The sequence below is a fragment of the Mycteria americana genome, chromosome 9 (genome assembly GCF_035582795.1).
Source record: "Mycteria americana isolate JAX WOST 10 ecotype Jacksonville Zoo and Gardens chromosome 9, USCA_MyAme_1.0, whole genome shotgun sequence".
NCBI classification, from domain to species: Eukaryota; Metazoa; Chordata; class Aves; order Ciconiiformes; family Ciconiidae; genus Mycteria; species Mycteria americana.
In genome coordinates, this window is record NC_134373.1 from 32,926,012 (window position 1) to 32,941,839 (window position 15,828).

Sequence of the window (15,828 nt, forward strand, 5' to 3'; positions counted from 1 at the left end):
CAGGGGCTTTAAAAAGGGGGAAAAGACGCTGGAGAGAGCAGTTTTTCACCTCCTTTTCTCTGAGGGAGAGGTCCCTTGGATTTGGAGCCCACTGTGTTGCCCATGCAAGCATCTCTGGCAGCATCATGTGCCGTGGGTGCAGCATGCTGGCCCCAGAGCCTCGGCGGGGGAGCTGCACCCCCCTGCCCGTAATCCCCATTTCGGTGCACAGCACCTCACCCTGCTCGCCAGCAGCCCGCCCTGGGCCCCTCGCTGGCAGGGACTTCTGCTCTTCAGAGCAACGCGGCCTGGCTTTCATCTCTGTAAAAGCCCTGAGACAGAGAATGGAGAAGAGTTACTTGCATGGATTTTGACAGCTTTTCCAGCTTTCTGCACACACCATCATTTTCAAGAGGCTCTGGGAGGTGCTTGGCAAGTCCGTCCATAAGGGAATGCAGCCCCGGCACCGGCAGGATGCTGTGCGGACAAGCGGTACGTGAGCTCCCGTCCTCCGAGGGCAGCGGGGCCACGCTCTGGAGGCTCCTCTCCACCCACGGGGATTAAAAACCTATTTGGCAAACAAAGATATAATCTCTAAAGGTCTTGCACTTAATCTAGAAGAACTCTGTGGAGTCTGTCATCTCCTGCCATCTGCCCACGGGCTGGAAACCCGGCCGGCCTGCAGAGAGAGGCAGCAGACCCCCAGGGTCTGGGAGCAGACGTGTGAGCCAGCGGAGCTGGATTCTGGCCGCAGGTCTGGCTGTGAACCTTTGCTTTCCTATTTCTGCCCTTCTCACCCCGTTATTTGCCTCCTTCAAAGTAGACCAAATCCTGTTCCCTAATTAAGTGATGTATGAAATCACTTTGGTAGCACTTAAACATTCTCTTGCAAACAGGCTTTTATTTTTGTCTAAGCTTACAGCAGGCAAAAGCTGCGACGTGGCTGTGGGGGTGTTGTTAATTAACGTTTATTAATTAACAGATGAAGTTTTAGCAAAGGAAATGTAAATTTTACCCATAGACTCTTCCAATATTATCTAGCAGTGGTAATTTTCTTTCTGATATTCCCATGGTGAGGCAAGGGAAAAAAAACCATTGGTGAGGCAATTACTATAAATTATTGTGCCCTGGAAGTCATTAGAAATGTAGCATTATTTATTTATAGATATAATCTATTAAATTCATCATTGTAGCTGCATTTTCTAATGAATTCTTTAGAGTTATAAAATTAATATAAAGTGTTAGGAGCATTTCCTTCTCCTGATCTCTAATCCTACAAGGATGGAAATCAGTGAATAATAAGGGAATTTAGTGCATGCTGCAGGGAAGGAAGGAGAGAGCTTCGAGGGATAGATGTGTATTCCAGTTAAGCCGAAAACTACAAAAATGAAGATGTATGTGCAAATGAGCTGATGCCTGGGGTTACTCAGCTGATAAATAGATGGTCTCACTGAGTGAAAAGTGGCAAGCAATGGTTATCCACAGAACAGCTTTTTCTTCCTTTGCTATGTTGCGTGAGCGATACAACTTAATCACAAAGATCCATCTCTCCTTTTCCACATGCACAGTGGGAGAGATGTTCTTCTTCATCCAGTGCCCTCTTGCACCCCAATTTCTTCCTGCCCGCAGGATCCAGGGGGCCGTATGTGGGTCCTGGACCCTGCAGAGCAGCAATCGCTGCCTCTGAGACCTTCATCCTCTCGGAAGCTCCTGGGGTGGCTGGCCAGAGGTCCATGTCCTGGCGTCGGTGCTCAGCTGCACCCTTCAGATGGGGCTTTGTGCTTCCCAGGTGAAACCAGGGCCAGGAGATGCAGCCAGGAGGAGGAAGACCTGACATGGGACCCAAAGAGCCTGGCCAGCTCTCTCACCCGCTCAGGCTCCTGCCTGCCGAGCCCAGCCGAGCCATGCCATCCCATCCCATCACAGGGGTGGCATGCTCTCCTGCACCCTCCCTGCTGCAGAGGTGCCCCCCACATGGCTTTAAAAAATAAGAAGCCCTAATTATAATAATAGTGCTCAAAGAGTCCTCTCCAGGGATGTAGCCAGAGGTTGGCTCCTTCTAGGATGCCAGGAATGAAACATTTGAAATCTCAGCACTCTTGGGAGCATGTGAGAGTCCAAACCATCACACTTTTGCCCACCCGGTACAGACCTTTAGGACTGACTGGCTATGTGGTAGGGACTGAAACATGCTTTGCCCACAAGCAGCAGCCCCTACGCGTTTCTGGAGCGCAGAGTGTAAAGCACTGGCATTGACTGGTTGTTTCAGCTGGTACCATGAACATTGTGTTCTCTGTAGATGTGTCCTGAAGGATCAAATTCTGCCTGTTGCTAGGACAAAGGATAGTCTCAGTCTCAGATGGCGAGGAATTTGTTGATGTAAGATATGTTTCTATGGGGAAAAATGAACCTTTGTGAGTGGCAAGTCCATGTTATGCCTGGTTCATTTGGACTTTCTGGTGGTGATAGGAGAAAGCAGACCCTGAGGTCTCAGTGCTGGTACCAGAGGTTTGCCTGGGGCTATGAAGAAGGGCTATGAAACCAAAATGAACCTGAATATGCTTGAGTGACTCCTTGAATGGCACCCTGAGCCATTCACCTTGGAAAACTATTTATAAAGCCAAAATATAAATCTTGAAGATGTATCTACATTATTTTGAAGGGTTATTGCTTCTGCTTCGTGACCTGGTTTCTGAGTCTTTGCAAAAACTCCCGTCAGCTTTGGCAGGCCACGAATTAGGTCACTGCTTCATTGGCATCTTCCAAAATAGCTCTGAAATAGATAGTAACAAAGATATTTAAGGCGAGATAAACAACACTGGTGTTTATGGTGCTTGATATCAAATTATTAGTTTGAATTTGGATAACAAGACCTTATGAGATTATTAAAACAGTTAATGAGGATAAAACCTCTATACTGTTGTACACAACTATGTAGTCAGGGTTGATGTTGCATGTAAGAACTTAGTGGCGTCGTCTTTGCTTTTCTCAACTTTGCTTCCAGGGTTACGTGAGGTAATTGCCATATATAGGCCACGGAGAGACAGTAGCTTTTCAAGTCTTTGCTAACTTGATCAATTAACTAGTTAGATAAAATAACTCTCAGTTATCCAAACCTAGTTTCAGGTTGGAAAATTTCCAGCAGTCCAATGAAATGAGTGAAATTTTACTCATTGTGACAGACCAAGAGTTGTTGCAGGACTGATACTTGCCAGTAGGCAAAAAGAAGGCAGTATTTCTGGTTTAGTGCTTTACCTTTTTTTCCTGAAGCTGAGCAGAAGTTAAAAGACGTCTCCCCAAAGCTGGTTAGTGGCCAGAGTGCTGGTGAGACGCCCCAGGTGCATGGTGGCTGCAGGCGCTGTGTGATGTGGGTCTGGAACTGGGCACAGGGGGGCACAAACCACCTCCGGGAAGAAGAGTTAATGGCTTGAGCATTATCACCCAAGTAAAGAGAAAGCATGTCCACCCTCCTCAGCCTTAGTGTTATGCCTGTTACCTGTGATGCTTTATCAGAGTTCAAGAAGCCGTAGCTTCCATTTACTTTCCCAGCTGTGCACGGGCTTGTTCAGTTGTCACTAGAGCTTGCTGTGTCTGCTGGTTGTTCGAGGTGGTTTGTAGCCACTGGTCAGCACTTCTGCAGTTCTGGTCAGGTTCACCACGGTACCTTGTGAAACCAGACGTTTCTTTGTCACTGTCCAGAAAAATAAATGCTTTTATTTCTTTGTATTTTTCAGATAATCAACCCCAATTTCATTCAAGAAGGTGAGTTAAGGATAGCTGTGCACTGACTGGCACGGAGGGGCAAGTCAGCAGCTGTGATTTACTCCAGTGCAACAGCATGCTCTGCACCCATCGGCGTTTACAGCAAAGGCAGCTCTCCACCGCTCAGTCCCCAGGGAAGGCGGTCCTTCTACTGGCTGCTCGGCTCAGACAGCCCGGGGCCGCAGACGAGGCTGAACCCCCCCAAATCTGCCTTCACAAAGTCTTTCCCTCCTGCCAGAGCACAGGGCTGAGCGGGGCAGACAGTCTCCCCTACCTCCTTTGCTGAGCTGTCAACAGCTGGCTTTTAGTGAAGGGGGAGTTTTGGTAACATAATCCCAGGACCCCCAGCTGTTTGGGATCCAGATCCCATAGTTGGTCCTATAATGTATTCTCTAGACTTGTATGGGGAACATCCTCGCCTGTAGATTAAAAGAAGGTGTCATGTTTGTGTCCCCATGTTTTTTTCCAGTGGCTCCAGAGTTTCTTGTGCCGTTAGTGGACATCACCTGCCTGCTCGGCGACACAGTGATGCTGCAGTGTAAAGTCTGTGGACGGCCCAAACCAACAATAACCTGGAAAGGACCAGATCAAAACATTCTTGACAATGATAACAGCACGGCCACTTACACAGTGTCATCTTGGTAAGGTCCTGCCTTTGGATCCCAGCATAGCTGGTCATGATAGTCATGTTGCCCTCAAATATGGCACCAGCCAGGCTACAAGGCTCATTAGAAACGCAGTTAATCAAGTCTGGCATGGTGTATTGGCACGTCGCTGCACCACATGTCAGCTAGAAAGGGTCAAACTTTGGGGCTTGCATAGCGCTATAGTTTCCCACAGAAACTATATCCACAGAGTGCGTTGCTGGCAGTCGTGAGCTTGCTCGGGTTGTGCTCTGCCTCAGGAGGCCATGACCTCCTGAGCCAGCTGCAAGCCAGAAGCAATTAATGTTTTCAACATATTAGTTTGGCTAATAGTGCCTCCATGTTCTCTGCTTGAGTTTGATGCCATGTTCACCTTTGGTAGGAACGGGAGTCAAGCAGAGCAAGCCCTTACTGGCTTGCAATACCTGTAACATTGGGCATTTTTTCAACTCATGGGCAGAGGGGGTAACTCCTGCAGTTTTCCTGAGCCCTTCCTCAGCTGTTCCTAAAAGAGCCTACACGTGCTCCTGGGAAGGCTACATCTGGCTATGCTTGGACAGAAGGATGCTTGTCCTGATGTTCCCAGCTTGGCTTGGGGAGAGGAAAACCATCTTTACCACAAGCACTGGGGAGATCCAAAAAGATCTGGAGTTGAATTCAGGCCAGGTAACAGCCTGCTGCTGGATGCTCATCTGCAGCTTATATAAGCGATTTGGGCCAAACTGCAGTGGAAATCTCCGGGAGGCAACCTTTCATGCAAACTTTTCAGCACTTCTGGCTCAGGCTGAGATGAATCCAGGGAGTACAAAGTCACTGAAAGTAAAAATGAACACTAAGAGAGAAGGGATTTTACATGTTCAATTAAAAAAATTACATCTGATCAAGAGCTTCCTTCAGAGACCATTGGCTTGTGTGGCCACCCCAGAGCACCCAAAATTGTCTTTGTAGCCATTACTCAGCAGATCGCTAGTGCCTCATCTTCAGGCTTCTGGCTGGGGTTGGGATGGGGGCATATTTCCATACAGGGTTCTGTTTTTCATCACAGTCTTTTGCCTGTGCCTTGGCTCCCTGTGCACTATCAGCACTTGTATTGTCTTGTTACTCGTATTGGTTTTTCAGTGAAGACACTGCCTGCCAAGGAAAGGCCCAGCAGAGCAGTGGCTGTCTTACAAATCTTGCTGGCATGAGTGTCCAGATTGCGGGGGAAGGGGATATTTCTATCCTGTTTTAAACCAGCATAGTCAGACCAGCAAAAGCTGCAGTGTCCAGGCAGTTATACCAGCAACCATGTCTTTCTGCAGTTTCCAATAGATTATGCATTCAAGAACTAGTCTACTTTTGCCATCAAGGGAATTTATTGTTGACTCTAAGCTGGGTCTCCAGTACAGCTAAAGCAGTTACACAAGCAAAATCCTTTAATTCAGGCCAACTCCCTTAAATTGTATATTGAAGACTGCAATGGAAACCGAAGTGACTATGTACAGACCTGCTATAAGTTCACTAGACTCTGTAGAGCTGTTTATTTGCTCAGATTGACCCAAAGATTGAGTGTGTCCCACAAACTCAGCGCTGACGTTCTTTATCCGTAGCTGTTGTGAGATGTCCAGCCTTCTGACCGGGGGCCTGGCAGCCTCATTAGATCAACGGCACATGATCCAGGGGTCTGAAGCTTCCCAGAAATGTCAGGCACCCTGTGCTGCGTGACTGCCTTCTGCATCTGTGGGAAGCCAAATTTGTCCGGCGTGTGTTGGACTGAACTGCAGAGGCACAGCAGCTCAGCATCTCCCAAGATAGGAAAGATATGCCTGGGGCAATCTTTCCAGATATATGGAGTCTAAGCATCCAGCTCTGGGCAGGCGCAGCAAATGTTCAGCTCCTGGACTTTGCTTGCTTCTTGAGTGATCCTTCCCCATCTCCTCTGAGGCCACAGCAGACAAGTAGATTTGCCTGGCAGGCAATTAGGACCATTCTGCTCGAAGGTTTCATTAACGGCCTAATCCTGGCATATGGAGGGGTTGTATTTGGGTACCAGATTGCTGGAGGGATGTTTCTTCAAATGAGTTAACAGGGTTTGTATGCACGTGTGCTTGTAATGAGGCAGGACAGGAACTGGTATAAAAAGCATTAGCAAGTGAAGCAGCGCTTTATAATCGGGGCTTCCTGCATCCACAGTGACTCCGGGGAACTCACCTTGAAGATCTGCAACCTGATGCCTCAGGACAGCGGCATTTACACCTGTGTGGCAACCAATGAACATGGAACCGCATCAACCTCTGCAACCATCAAAGTTCAAGGTAGCGCATCTGACCTTAACACCCAGGATTTTTCCTGTACGGGGTCCCTTGGTGGGGGCTGGGAGCACACAGGAATAGCCGGTGCAAAGGCAGCCGGACGTGGAGCTGTGCCGGGTGAATTGAGACATTAAAATCATACAACCGTTCCTCAGCTAAGACTCCCACTGATGGCTGAAGGCAGCACAGACTCTTTGCGCTTGATTAAGTCGTCTGATCATAAGCGTCACATCTGGGAAAGGAAAATGTGTTGGCACTGGTTCAGCTCCTGCGTCCTGCTCGCAGCGCTGCTTCCCAGGGGCTCGGTAAGGTTGGCCGGGGGAAGCTGAGCTCCCTCAGGCTGCCGAGCCCCTGGGAGGAGGATGCCCCGGCTGCCCACAGGGAGCTCTGTGCTTTAGAGCCTGTCTGGAGCGGGGGGACCTGGGATCCAGTGACACTGATTTTCAGCCTCCCCTTCTCTCGGAGGGACAGAGGAGGCGAGAGTAAGGCTTGGCCTGGGTGAACTGTTCTGCAGGGACTCCGCTCAGAGACATGTCTCCGAGCCTGAATTCTCAGTGCCGTAATTAGTGACCTAACTAATTGTAATGAATATGAAATGATGAGTTGATGTTCACGACCTCCAGCTCCGGGAAGGGATCTGTTAGCATGAGAGATGAGGGGTGCCTGCTACGTTGAAGGGGATGGCACAGAGACGAATGTCTAACTGGTGACTTACAGATGCAGGAGTGTCACAAGCATGTAGAAGTCAATTTGTTTGGTCTCACAAACTGCCCTAGAGATATAATTTCTCCAATTTATCCAAGCAAGTTAGTGGCTGCACTAACTACTCCTGTGCTGAAAGGAGCCCTGAGCAAAACATAGAATTACTGGTCATTTGCCAATCTGCTGCCAAACGTACCAAGCACCATACACCCAGAAGCACTCTGAGTGGCTTTTTTGTGTCATTTTTGGACACTTCAAGGTGACTCCGCACCTCCAGAACCTCACCTACTGCTTGGTGAAGTCCACAACAATATTTGTTTTCCTCAGTTCCATGGGCTTTGCATCAGGTCTTGAGCTAGAGCAAACATTAGCAGCAGAAGCTGGCAGGTAAAGAGGCTCTGCCTTTAGAGCAGCTGAGCTCAGACAGATCCTCTGCACCCAAGGGGCGATTCTCCTGGACGGTCTCGCAGGGAGCTCCCTGAGGCATCCTAGTCCAGTTGACCACCAGCTGTGAGCAAGAAGATATTCCCCCTGCCCTGTAGTACTGTGAGACCATGTCAAGGCAGCAGGGCTTGCAAGCAGCACGGTTCTCTCCTAGCTGCTAGTATGGAGGTCTCAGACCCACGGTGGTAGGTGAACAGGACCATGACATTGCCTTTCCTCTGGTAATCCAGTGTAAACCAGAGCGCTCCCTCTGCAAGGCGCAGCTGCCTCGTAGTGACCTGATGTACCTGACACACGTGATCTTCAGAATAAAGCACTAGGGCTTGTTGATGTGATGCTGGACTTGGTGCTTGTTTTCTCTTCCCAAGGTGTCCCAGCTGCCCCAAATCGCCCCATTGCTCAGGAGAGAAGCTGCACCTCTGTGATCCTACGCTGGCTACCCCCATCCAGTACAGGCAATTGCACCATTTCAGGCTACACTGTGGAGTACAGGGAAGAAAGTAAGTGGTTTGAGCTGTGCTCGCTGGCTGGGAGAATGAGAACAAAGTAAGTCTCCTTTATGGCACAAGAGGTCCCAAAAGCATCCTTGCCACCACTGGGGTGCCACTAGCGTTTGCTCACAGATCCCAAAGCCTAAGGCCAAAAGAAGCCTTTCTATCATCCAGTCCAGCTTCTCATGTATTACAGACCTTCCTGTTTCCTCTAATCACTTAATGCAAGTAAAACATACCCATCACTAAGGCATCCTTTCATCATTTGCATTCTACCACCATGGTATCCATCCTTTCTGGTGGATGTTTCCTGGGAATGCAAAACCAAAGCAGCCTCATTATTTTTTTTTATCTGGATAGAGTTGCAGATCCCTGCATACTTTCCAAGCTCAGCTCTGAAACCCATTTGTTCTTAAATCCAACTGTCCTTTTCCCTGAAGAATTAAATAGATATTAAATGCACTGTTTTCCCAATATGCACAGACACGTGCTCTTGAAAAGGACATTTGAAATGATTCACATCCCTTTTTGCATTCTTCCTGCAAAGGTGTGAGTGTCCCTGGGCAGTAAACCTTGCCTTAGGTATGTGGTTTCTGTTTTTTCCCCTTCATCCTTCAAAAAATCCTACCTTATGTTAGTAAATGTGCAAACTTAATCACTCCATCATATTAATACCTTCTCTTAGCAAATACTCTGCCTTGACCCTCACTGTGCCATCAGTGTGACTGGCATTTTTGTGAAAGAATAAAAGCTCTTCTATTAACAACAACCACCAAAACAAACAGCAAAAAAGCAGCAGTGTTTTCAGTACTCCTCCCACTCCAAAGGAATCACTGCCTCTTCCCTGTAAAACCAACCTTGACCTTGTGAGACCAGGCAATCAGAATTTGCCCACAGCGCACACAAAATATATGGGTCATGGTAAATAATGTAAAGGTAAAAAGCCCTGAACTTACTAAAATAAGATAAAATTTTATATATTCTTGAAAGAAATCATAGGCTGTGACAGGACTCGGTGTCCCAGGTGTCCTTTTCTGTTCTATGACCCTGTGCAGATGAATAAAGTATTGCTTCTTTGGATGCCACAGGTTAGGCAATGGTTGGGTTTGTTTCTGTTAGGAGCAGAAACACATGACAGAGTCACACATTTCTTTGCTGCAATCCTGCTCATCTGCCAAAAGCCCATACTAAGCCTCAGAAAGCTGGTTCTCCTCCTGCAGCTCCGGGTTTCACTGTAGCAACCACGTCTTCTGAAAGACTTCATCTGCAAAAGTACTTTGATTGCACTGACGCCCTGTCTCAGCTTCACCTGGGACACCCTCGTCCATATTTTTTTTTGCAGTATTTCTGCTACCGATTCTCTCACAGCAGAGCTGTCATCATATCAGCTCTCCATTCCTGTCTTATCACGCTGCCCTGAGACATCACTTGTAGTACGCAGCCACGGCTAGACCGCTGGAGAGATCAACTTGTCCCTGGGCTGCAGTTTTTCCATCGCTATCGGTCAAGTCAGGGGCATTTCCTTCTTCCCTCATTTAGCCAGACTGGAAGGTGGCTGCAACACAATATAGCTTTGTATGGTCCAGTTCTAGTTTAACAGAAATACATCAGTCTCCCGTAATGTTGCCTTTTAAAAACCTTATGAATTTTAACCTCCCAGGGTACTCCATGAGTTGGGCAGAGAAAGCCTCTGCTCTGAGTTCACGTATTGAGACTGTTTCCTGCAGCTCTCCTTCTCTCCCTCTGTAAAACGCAGGCTCGCAAGTCTGGCAGCAGTCGGTAGCCTCAACTTTGGACACGTACCTTGTCATTGAGGACCTGGCCCCAGGCTGCCAGTATCAGTTTCGAGTGAGCGCCAGCAATCCCTGGGGGATCAGCTTGCCCAGTGACCCGTCTGAATTTGTAAGGCTCCCGGAGTATGGTGAGTGGGGCACGGCAAGGAGGGGCTGATGCGTGCAGGTGTCCACCTGTGCAGTCAGTATGGTGAGACAGACTTGTGCTTTGATGGATCCCGATAGAAACATTGATCCTGGAGCTGGAAGGAATACAAGAGAAAGCCTGGGCGATGCTCAGAACCAGTTCCTGCCACTAGAAAGGCTTTTCATGTCTGCTGCTCCAGCAGGGCTCACAGCCTCCCTCTGTCACAGGAGCTATTGCAGTTTCCTAGCAGGTCCCTGCTTTCTAGCCGAAGACCATTTCTTGTCTTCATCTCTGGGCAACAGGCTCCACATCCTGCCCAGTGTGTCCCCTGCCTTTCCACAATGCCGGTAGCACCAGGGGCTTCTGCTGGGCAGTCCAGCTGGGGTCTGCAAGTCAGCTTGCAAAATGTACCCTTCCCGAGCAATGCGGCCGGCACAGGAAGGCTGCGATGGAGGCAGGCCTGTTCTTGCAGCGCTGCAGGGATTTGGGGTACAGCTCACTCACAACGGTGCTGTGAGCAGAGCTCACGTTTCCCCATGTTTTAGCAGCTCCAGTGCATAACTAGGTCTGTGATTGGCTTGAATAGCCTGTGCTGGATGAAACGAGAGCTCACATGGCATAGCTCTACCACCCAGTTACAGACAGACATGCCCTTAGACTGTCCATATGGCCCTTTTCAGCCCAAAATTGCAAGGACAGATTTGAATCCACCTTATCCACGCCTTCCTCTGGGGAGCTCTGGCTTTTAGTGGTGCAACACATTGGAGCTGTGCCTGGGCAGTATGGAACTGGACTCCTAGTGGTAATATTTGCTGTTTTAAGTAATATAGTCTCCCAGAATTTTAAAATATGCCATTTATAGTCCACAGGAAACTGTCTTTAACTGTATGCTTTCTTGAATGTTCTTTGTTCTTCCAAAGACTCTGCTGCTGATGGTGCCACTATTTCGTGGAAGGAAAACTTTGATCTCGCTTATGCAGAGCTGCATGAGATTGGGAGGTAATATTAACCCCGCTTATCACTGCAGTAAAACACCAAAACAATGGCTTGAAGCTTTTTCCTTGGAGGACAGTTTAGGGTGCTTTTTGTAGTTAGCTTGAAAACTGCTGCTCCTTGCAAAAGCACGTTAAGTACTGATTAAAATATAGACTGGCTAAACTATGGACTAAATCCTGTTTTTCAAGATCAGTTGTGATTTGAGGATTGCAACCTGGCAAACTTGAGAACAATTAGGCAGCCAAATCTCTGAGAGCCACTGCTAGCTCTTGCTGGTATCTCCTCTGACATCTCTGATTTGATGTGAGCTTTTGAAGTCATGACAATTTGCTGATTCTGGATAAGCTTAACCTCAAAGACTGAGTTTGCTGAAGCACATGAGGCATGTGACTGACTTAAATCACATGCTGAAGCGCTTTGCTGATTGCGACGGTCAGTTGAACAGGAGCCTAAACAGGAGCTGCATACATTGTCAGCCCTCGGTGCTCTGTGCAGACAACAGATAAGGGGCATGCAAACAATTCAGGTTAATGCAGTTAGTTCTTCAGCTCAGAGATCAGAGGCGAGTAATTCTGGGCCTGAAAGGACAGGAGTCTCTCTGGTTCTGTAGAAAGAAGAGTGATGTATTAATAAGAGGCCAAGTTCAGCACACGGTTTCACTGGAGTAGTTTTACTTTCAGGAATGCTACTAGGCACTAGTCTGTATGAGCTTCCTAAATGCTTTCCTGCCAGCTTTTTTCTTAATTTCTTACTGTGTGTCTGAAACAGTGAGACAAAATGATAGGTTAGTGATTATTTAGCAAGGCTTTTCTTTTAGTTGAGAAAGTTTGGGCTCTTTATTAAAGCAACTGGAGAAGGGAGACCCACAGGTAAAAAAAGAGAGAGAACCTGTAAAAGTGGCAGCAAATTGAACCCAGGGGAGATTGTTAGAGGACATCGGTATGGCTGCACAAAGCAAAGTGACACCGTTTGCTCTCAGTGTTTGCTAATTCCCAAAGAATCTCTATACCCAGGGTAAGAGATGGAGGCTCTTTGTTGGAAAAGGTTATGAACAACTAGTTAAATCTGATTCCTTGTGAAATATTAATGTGCTGAATCAAATAACACTTTGAAAATCAGTCTGTTATTGCACTGAAAACTAGGCATGATTTATTAATGAGGCCCCTTCATTATTCTTTTTTTATTATTATTTTATTTTTATTTCAGGGGTCGATTCTCCATAGTAAAGAAATGTGTTCACAAAGCCACCCGGAAAGATGTTGCTGTAAAATTCATTAGTAAAAAAATGAAAAAGAAAGAGCAGGCAGCACACGAAGCAGCTTTGTTACAGCACTTACAACATCCTCAGTACATCACTATCCACGATACCTACGAGTCTCCTACTTCTTACATCTTAGTTTTGGAACTGTAAGTACATGGAGCTTGAATTCAAGTGTCTGGGTAGGAATCACAGCCCTATTAAAGCCAAGGATAAAATTCACCCTGACTTCAGCAGGGCAAAGATTTTGTCATCTGTTTTTTATTGATTGCGATGTCAAATGAAATAGCCATTTTCTGCAGAGCTTCCCCTGCCTTCTCTTTACAGTAAATAAGATTCAGAGGGACAAATAAAACTGCTTTCTACTCCAGTGAAGCTTGGGTAATAGTATCAGCAGTTAGTTTGTCCCACTGAATAGCATCAGATTTATTTGGGCAGTTTTGTCCACTTTTTGTATTCAAGTAAATGTGTTTCAGCTAGATTGAAGCCTACATTGTTCTAATACTTCTTGGTGAAAACAGCTGTGTAGCAACTATGCTTGCCCCTATAAGGAGAAATAGCAACCAAAATCCAAAATGTTTCTTTGTTACAGTATATCCAACAAAGTCTATTTGGGCTATTTGCTTGTTTATTTATACAGATAAATAAAACTAGGTGGAAAACTTTTATTGGGTTAGTTTTCCCACAGAACATATTACCAGCTGAAAATGTCAGTGATTTTTTTCTGCATTATGCAACCAGCTCTATAAATAAGTAGATAAATCCAAATAATTAAGAGGATCTGTTTTCAAAGGAATTGCCTCCGTCTATTGAATCTATCCTTAAGCAAATGAGTTTACTTTGAGACTGTTGCTAAATTTTTCAAGGACTGGAGATAACAATTGAGGATTAGTCATTCTACCACTTCCATGGCCTGCAGTATCTTCAGATATCATTAAATTCTCATCAGATCTTGCATTTTAGTTTCCTCCATTTTTAGGTCACTAAGTTTCCATTGCAATTTTGTTTTCAAATATTAACTGTTCCTAGAGATACCATGTGATCTTTCATGTGCAGGGTTTGATTTGTTTGTAGGATGGATGACGGTCGTCTCTTAGATTATCTAATGAACCATGATGAACTTATGGAGGAAAAAGTCGCTTTCTACATAAGAGACACAATGGAAGCCTTGCAGTATCTTCACAATTGCAGAGTGGCTCACTTAGACATAAAGGTAAGAAGAAAAGAGGATGATGCTATTATTCAGTGCCCTGGTACAGAGAGTTCCCAGCTGCACAGACAGGGAGGAGGTGCAGTCTGTATCCCAAAGAGATGATTGCTAAATGGACAAGCACTATCTTTCAGACCTATTGACCAGAGAAAGGACTTACTGACCTGCAGCACAACATTTTTTCTTCCTTCAGACAAGAGATGCACCTATTTCCTTGATTCAGTGTTTTGTTCTCAAGGGCTCTCTGGAAGCGGGATTTAATGAAGAAGGAGGATGTCTGAGACAAGAGTGAGATGACACTAGCACCTGAGTGGAGTTAGATAAATCCCCAGGGGATGGTTTGGGCTCACACCTGTACAAACTTAGCTACCAAGCTTCCTGAGCAGAGCTGGCTTGTGGCCAGGCAGCTCAGGGCAGGCCAGAAGGAGCGCGTGTTTCCCTCACATCCACAGTAGTGCCCTGGAGAGCCCAAAGCAAGGGGAGAGGAGGGTGCAGGGGAGCAGGAGGTGGGGAGGGCTGGCAGGGGCAAAGGAAAGCAGTACACTGCATTGTGCTGCAGAGCCTGAGGGGAACTGGGTGGGAGACACACCCAGGGAGAGGTTCAGAGGAAGAACAAGCTGCATTGTGGAGAAGAAATTCAGGCATTCTATAATGTCATGCTCAGTTAGATTAGCACAGCTTGTACCTCCTTTTGTTAGCGCACATGGCAGGAGGCACTGCACTGTCCTGGATTCCGCATTGTACTGCTGTCCTCGCCAACATCCCAGTTATCTTGGACGACAGAGAATTAGCGATTGAAGTTATGATCAAGTATTTTGAGTTTTGTGATCTACAACATTGATTCTGGTTGCCAGGGATATCAGATAATCTATAATATTTTTGCAGACTTAAATGCCAATTAAAAATGGAGAATGAGAGATGAATTTAACTTTCTTGTATAGTGGACAGTCCAGCTCCAAGGAGGTCTCTTCTCAACTCTCCAACCCCCAGGCATGTCAGATGAAGTGATGCTTTCATTCTTCTGCTGCCTACTACCACTACAAAAAAAAAGATTCCTTTTGTAGAGTATCTTATGTGACCATTAGTCCCAAAAGGCTAAATCATCCTGGTTTCTTTCAGTAAGATTGTTTGTATTTTCTGCTGTATTTATAGGACCTGTCAAAAAGTAGGTATCACTTGGAGGTAAGAAACTGCACTGAATTCTCTGTTTGATCATAAGATACCTCCCAGAAACAAGGTGGGAAGCCAATTTTCTGTGACCTATTTACAGTTCTGAATGAGGGATGCTAAATAAAGCACCTTCTGTTGCTAAGTAGGAAGCAGGACATGCATTGGTAGTGACAGCAGACCTAGCCATGGACTGTCTTGTCCCCGGATCCTGCTCAAGAACATGTTGATTTTGTCGATGCAGACTGCACAAGGCGAGCAAGCAGAGAGATCTGAACAGCAGTGTAGTGAACTTTACTTTACATATCTCACCATGAGGCAGCAGTAAAATATGCATGAGGATGAGGGGCTATAGGACAGAAAAGTGAGTCTAGGGAGGGTGCAAGAAGTAAATTCAGAAATCATCTCAGAGCCAACAAAGGAAGTAAAATCCATGTTAAGTCCTCAGAGCGGAGTGTAGAGGCAATGCTCAGCATCTCCCACTGAGAGAGAGAGAGATCTTCAATACTGAAAGAGTTGGTAAAACAGAGGGAAAATCAACTGGGATTAAATATAATAGCACTCTGGCCTGGAAGGCATGACTGTGTGCTGGTGTTTATAAGGGAACACTGGCAGCTCCATCCATGTCAACTGAGAGCAACAGTAATGGCACGCACCAGAGTCCCTCCCAGGATACATGGTGGCGGGGGCAAAGTTGAACATTTACTTCATGAAGAACATTTCTGCTACAAGTTACTCACATTTATGTAGCCAGTTGTCATGTAAACAAATGGAATCTAAATACACTGATCAGAGATACACAAGTCTTATCAAAATTTAAAAATCTGTCAGTGCTCTTAATCTGTAGAGATTAGTTTGGGAAAATAAACTGTGAGTATTTGGCACAAAGTGCAAAATCCCAGTGTGTTGCCCTAATGCAAAAGAGGATGTTGTCACTGCAACTTCAGCATTGATCTGAATTTAC

The 15,828-nt window shown here is 46.3% G+C and overlaps 1 protein-coding gene across 6 annotated transcripts in view; it reads left to right on the top strand.

Annotated features, from left to right (window-relative positions):
* The window catches only part of KALRN (kalirin RhoGEF kinase), a 534,707-nt gene that overhangs the window by 512,934 nt on the left and 5,945 nt on the right, over positions 1–15,828 (top strand). For 3 of the 6 annotated variants that reach the window (XM_075511728.1, XM_075511729.1, XM_075511733.1), the window contains 8 exons: positions 3,714–3,741; positions 4,211–4,382; positions 6,558–6,679; positions 8,191–8,322; positions 10,070–10,234; positions 11,154–11,232; positions 12,436–12,636; positions 13,562–13,700. In XM_075511728.1, coding sequence (XP_075367843.1) covers positions 3,714–3,741; positions 4,211–4,382; positions 6,558–6,679; positions 8,191–8,322; positions 10,070–10,234; positions 11,154–11,232; positions 12,436–12,636; positions 13,562–13,700 — 1,038 coding nt within the window. Of the gene's footprint in view, positions 1–3,713; positions 3,742–4,210; positions 4,383–6,557; positions 6,680–8,190; positions 8,323–10,069; positions 10,235–11,153; positions 11,233–12,435; positions 12,637–13,561; positions 13,701–15,828 lie in introns of those variants that run through there. The other 3 variants (XR_012777086.1, XM_075511731.1, XR_012777087.1) reach the window with 3 other exon arrangements.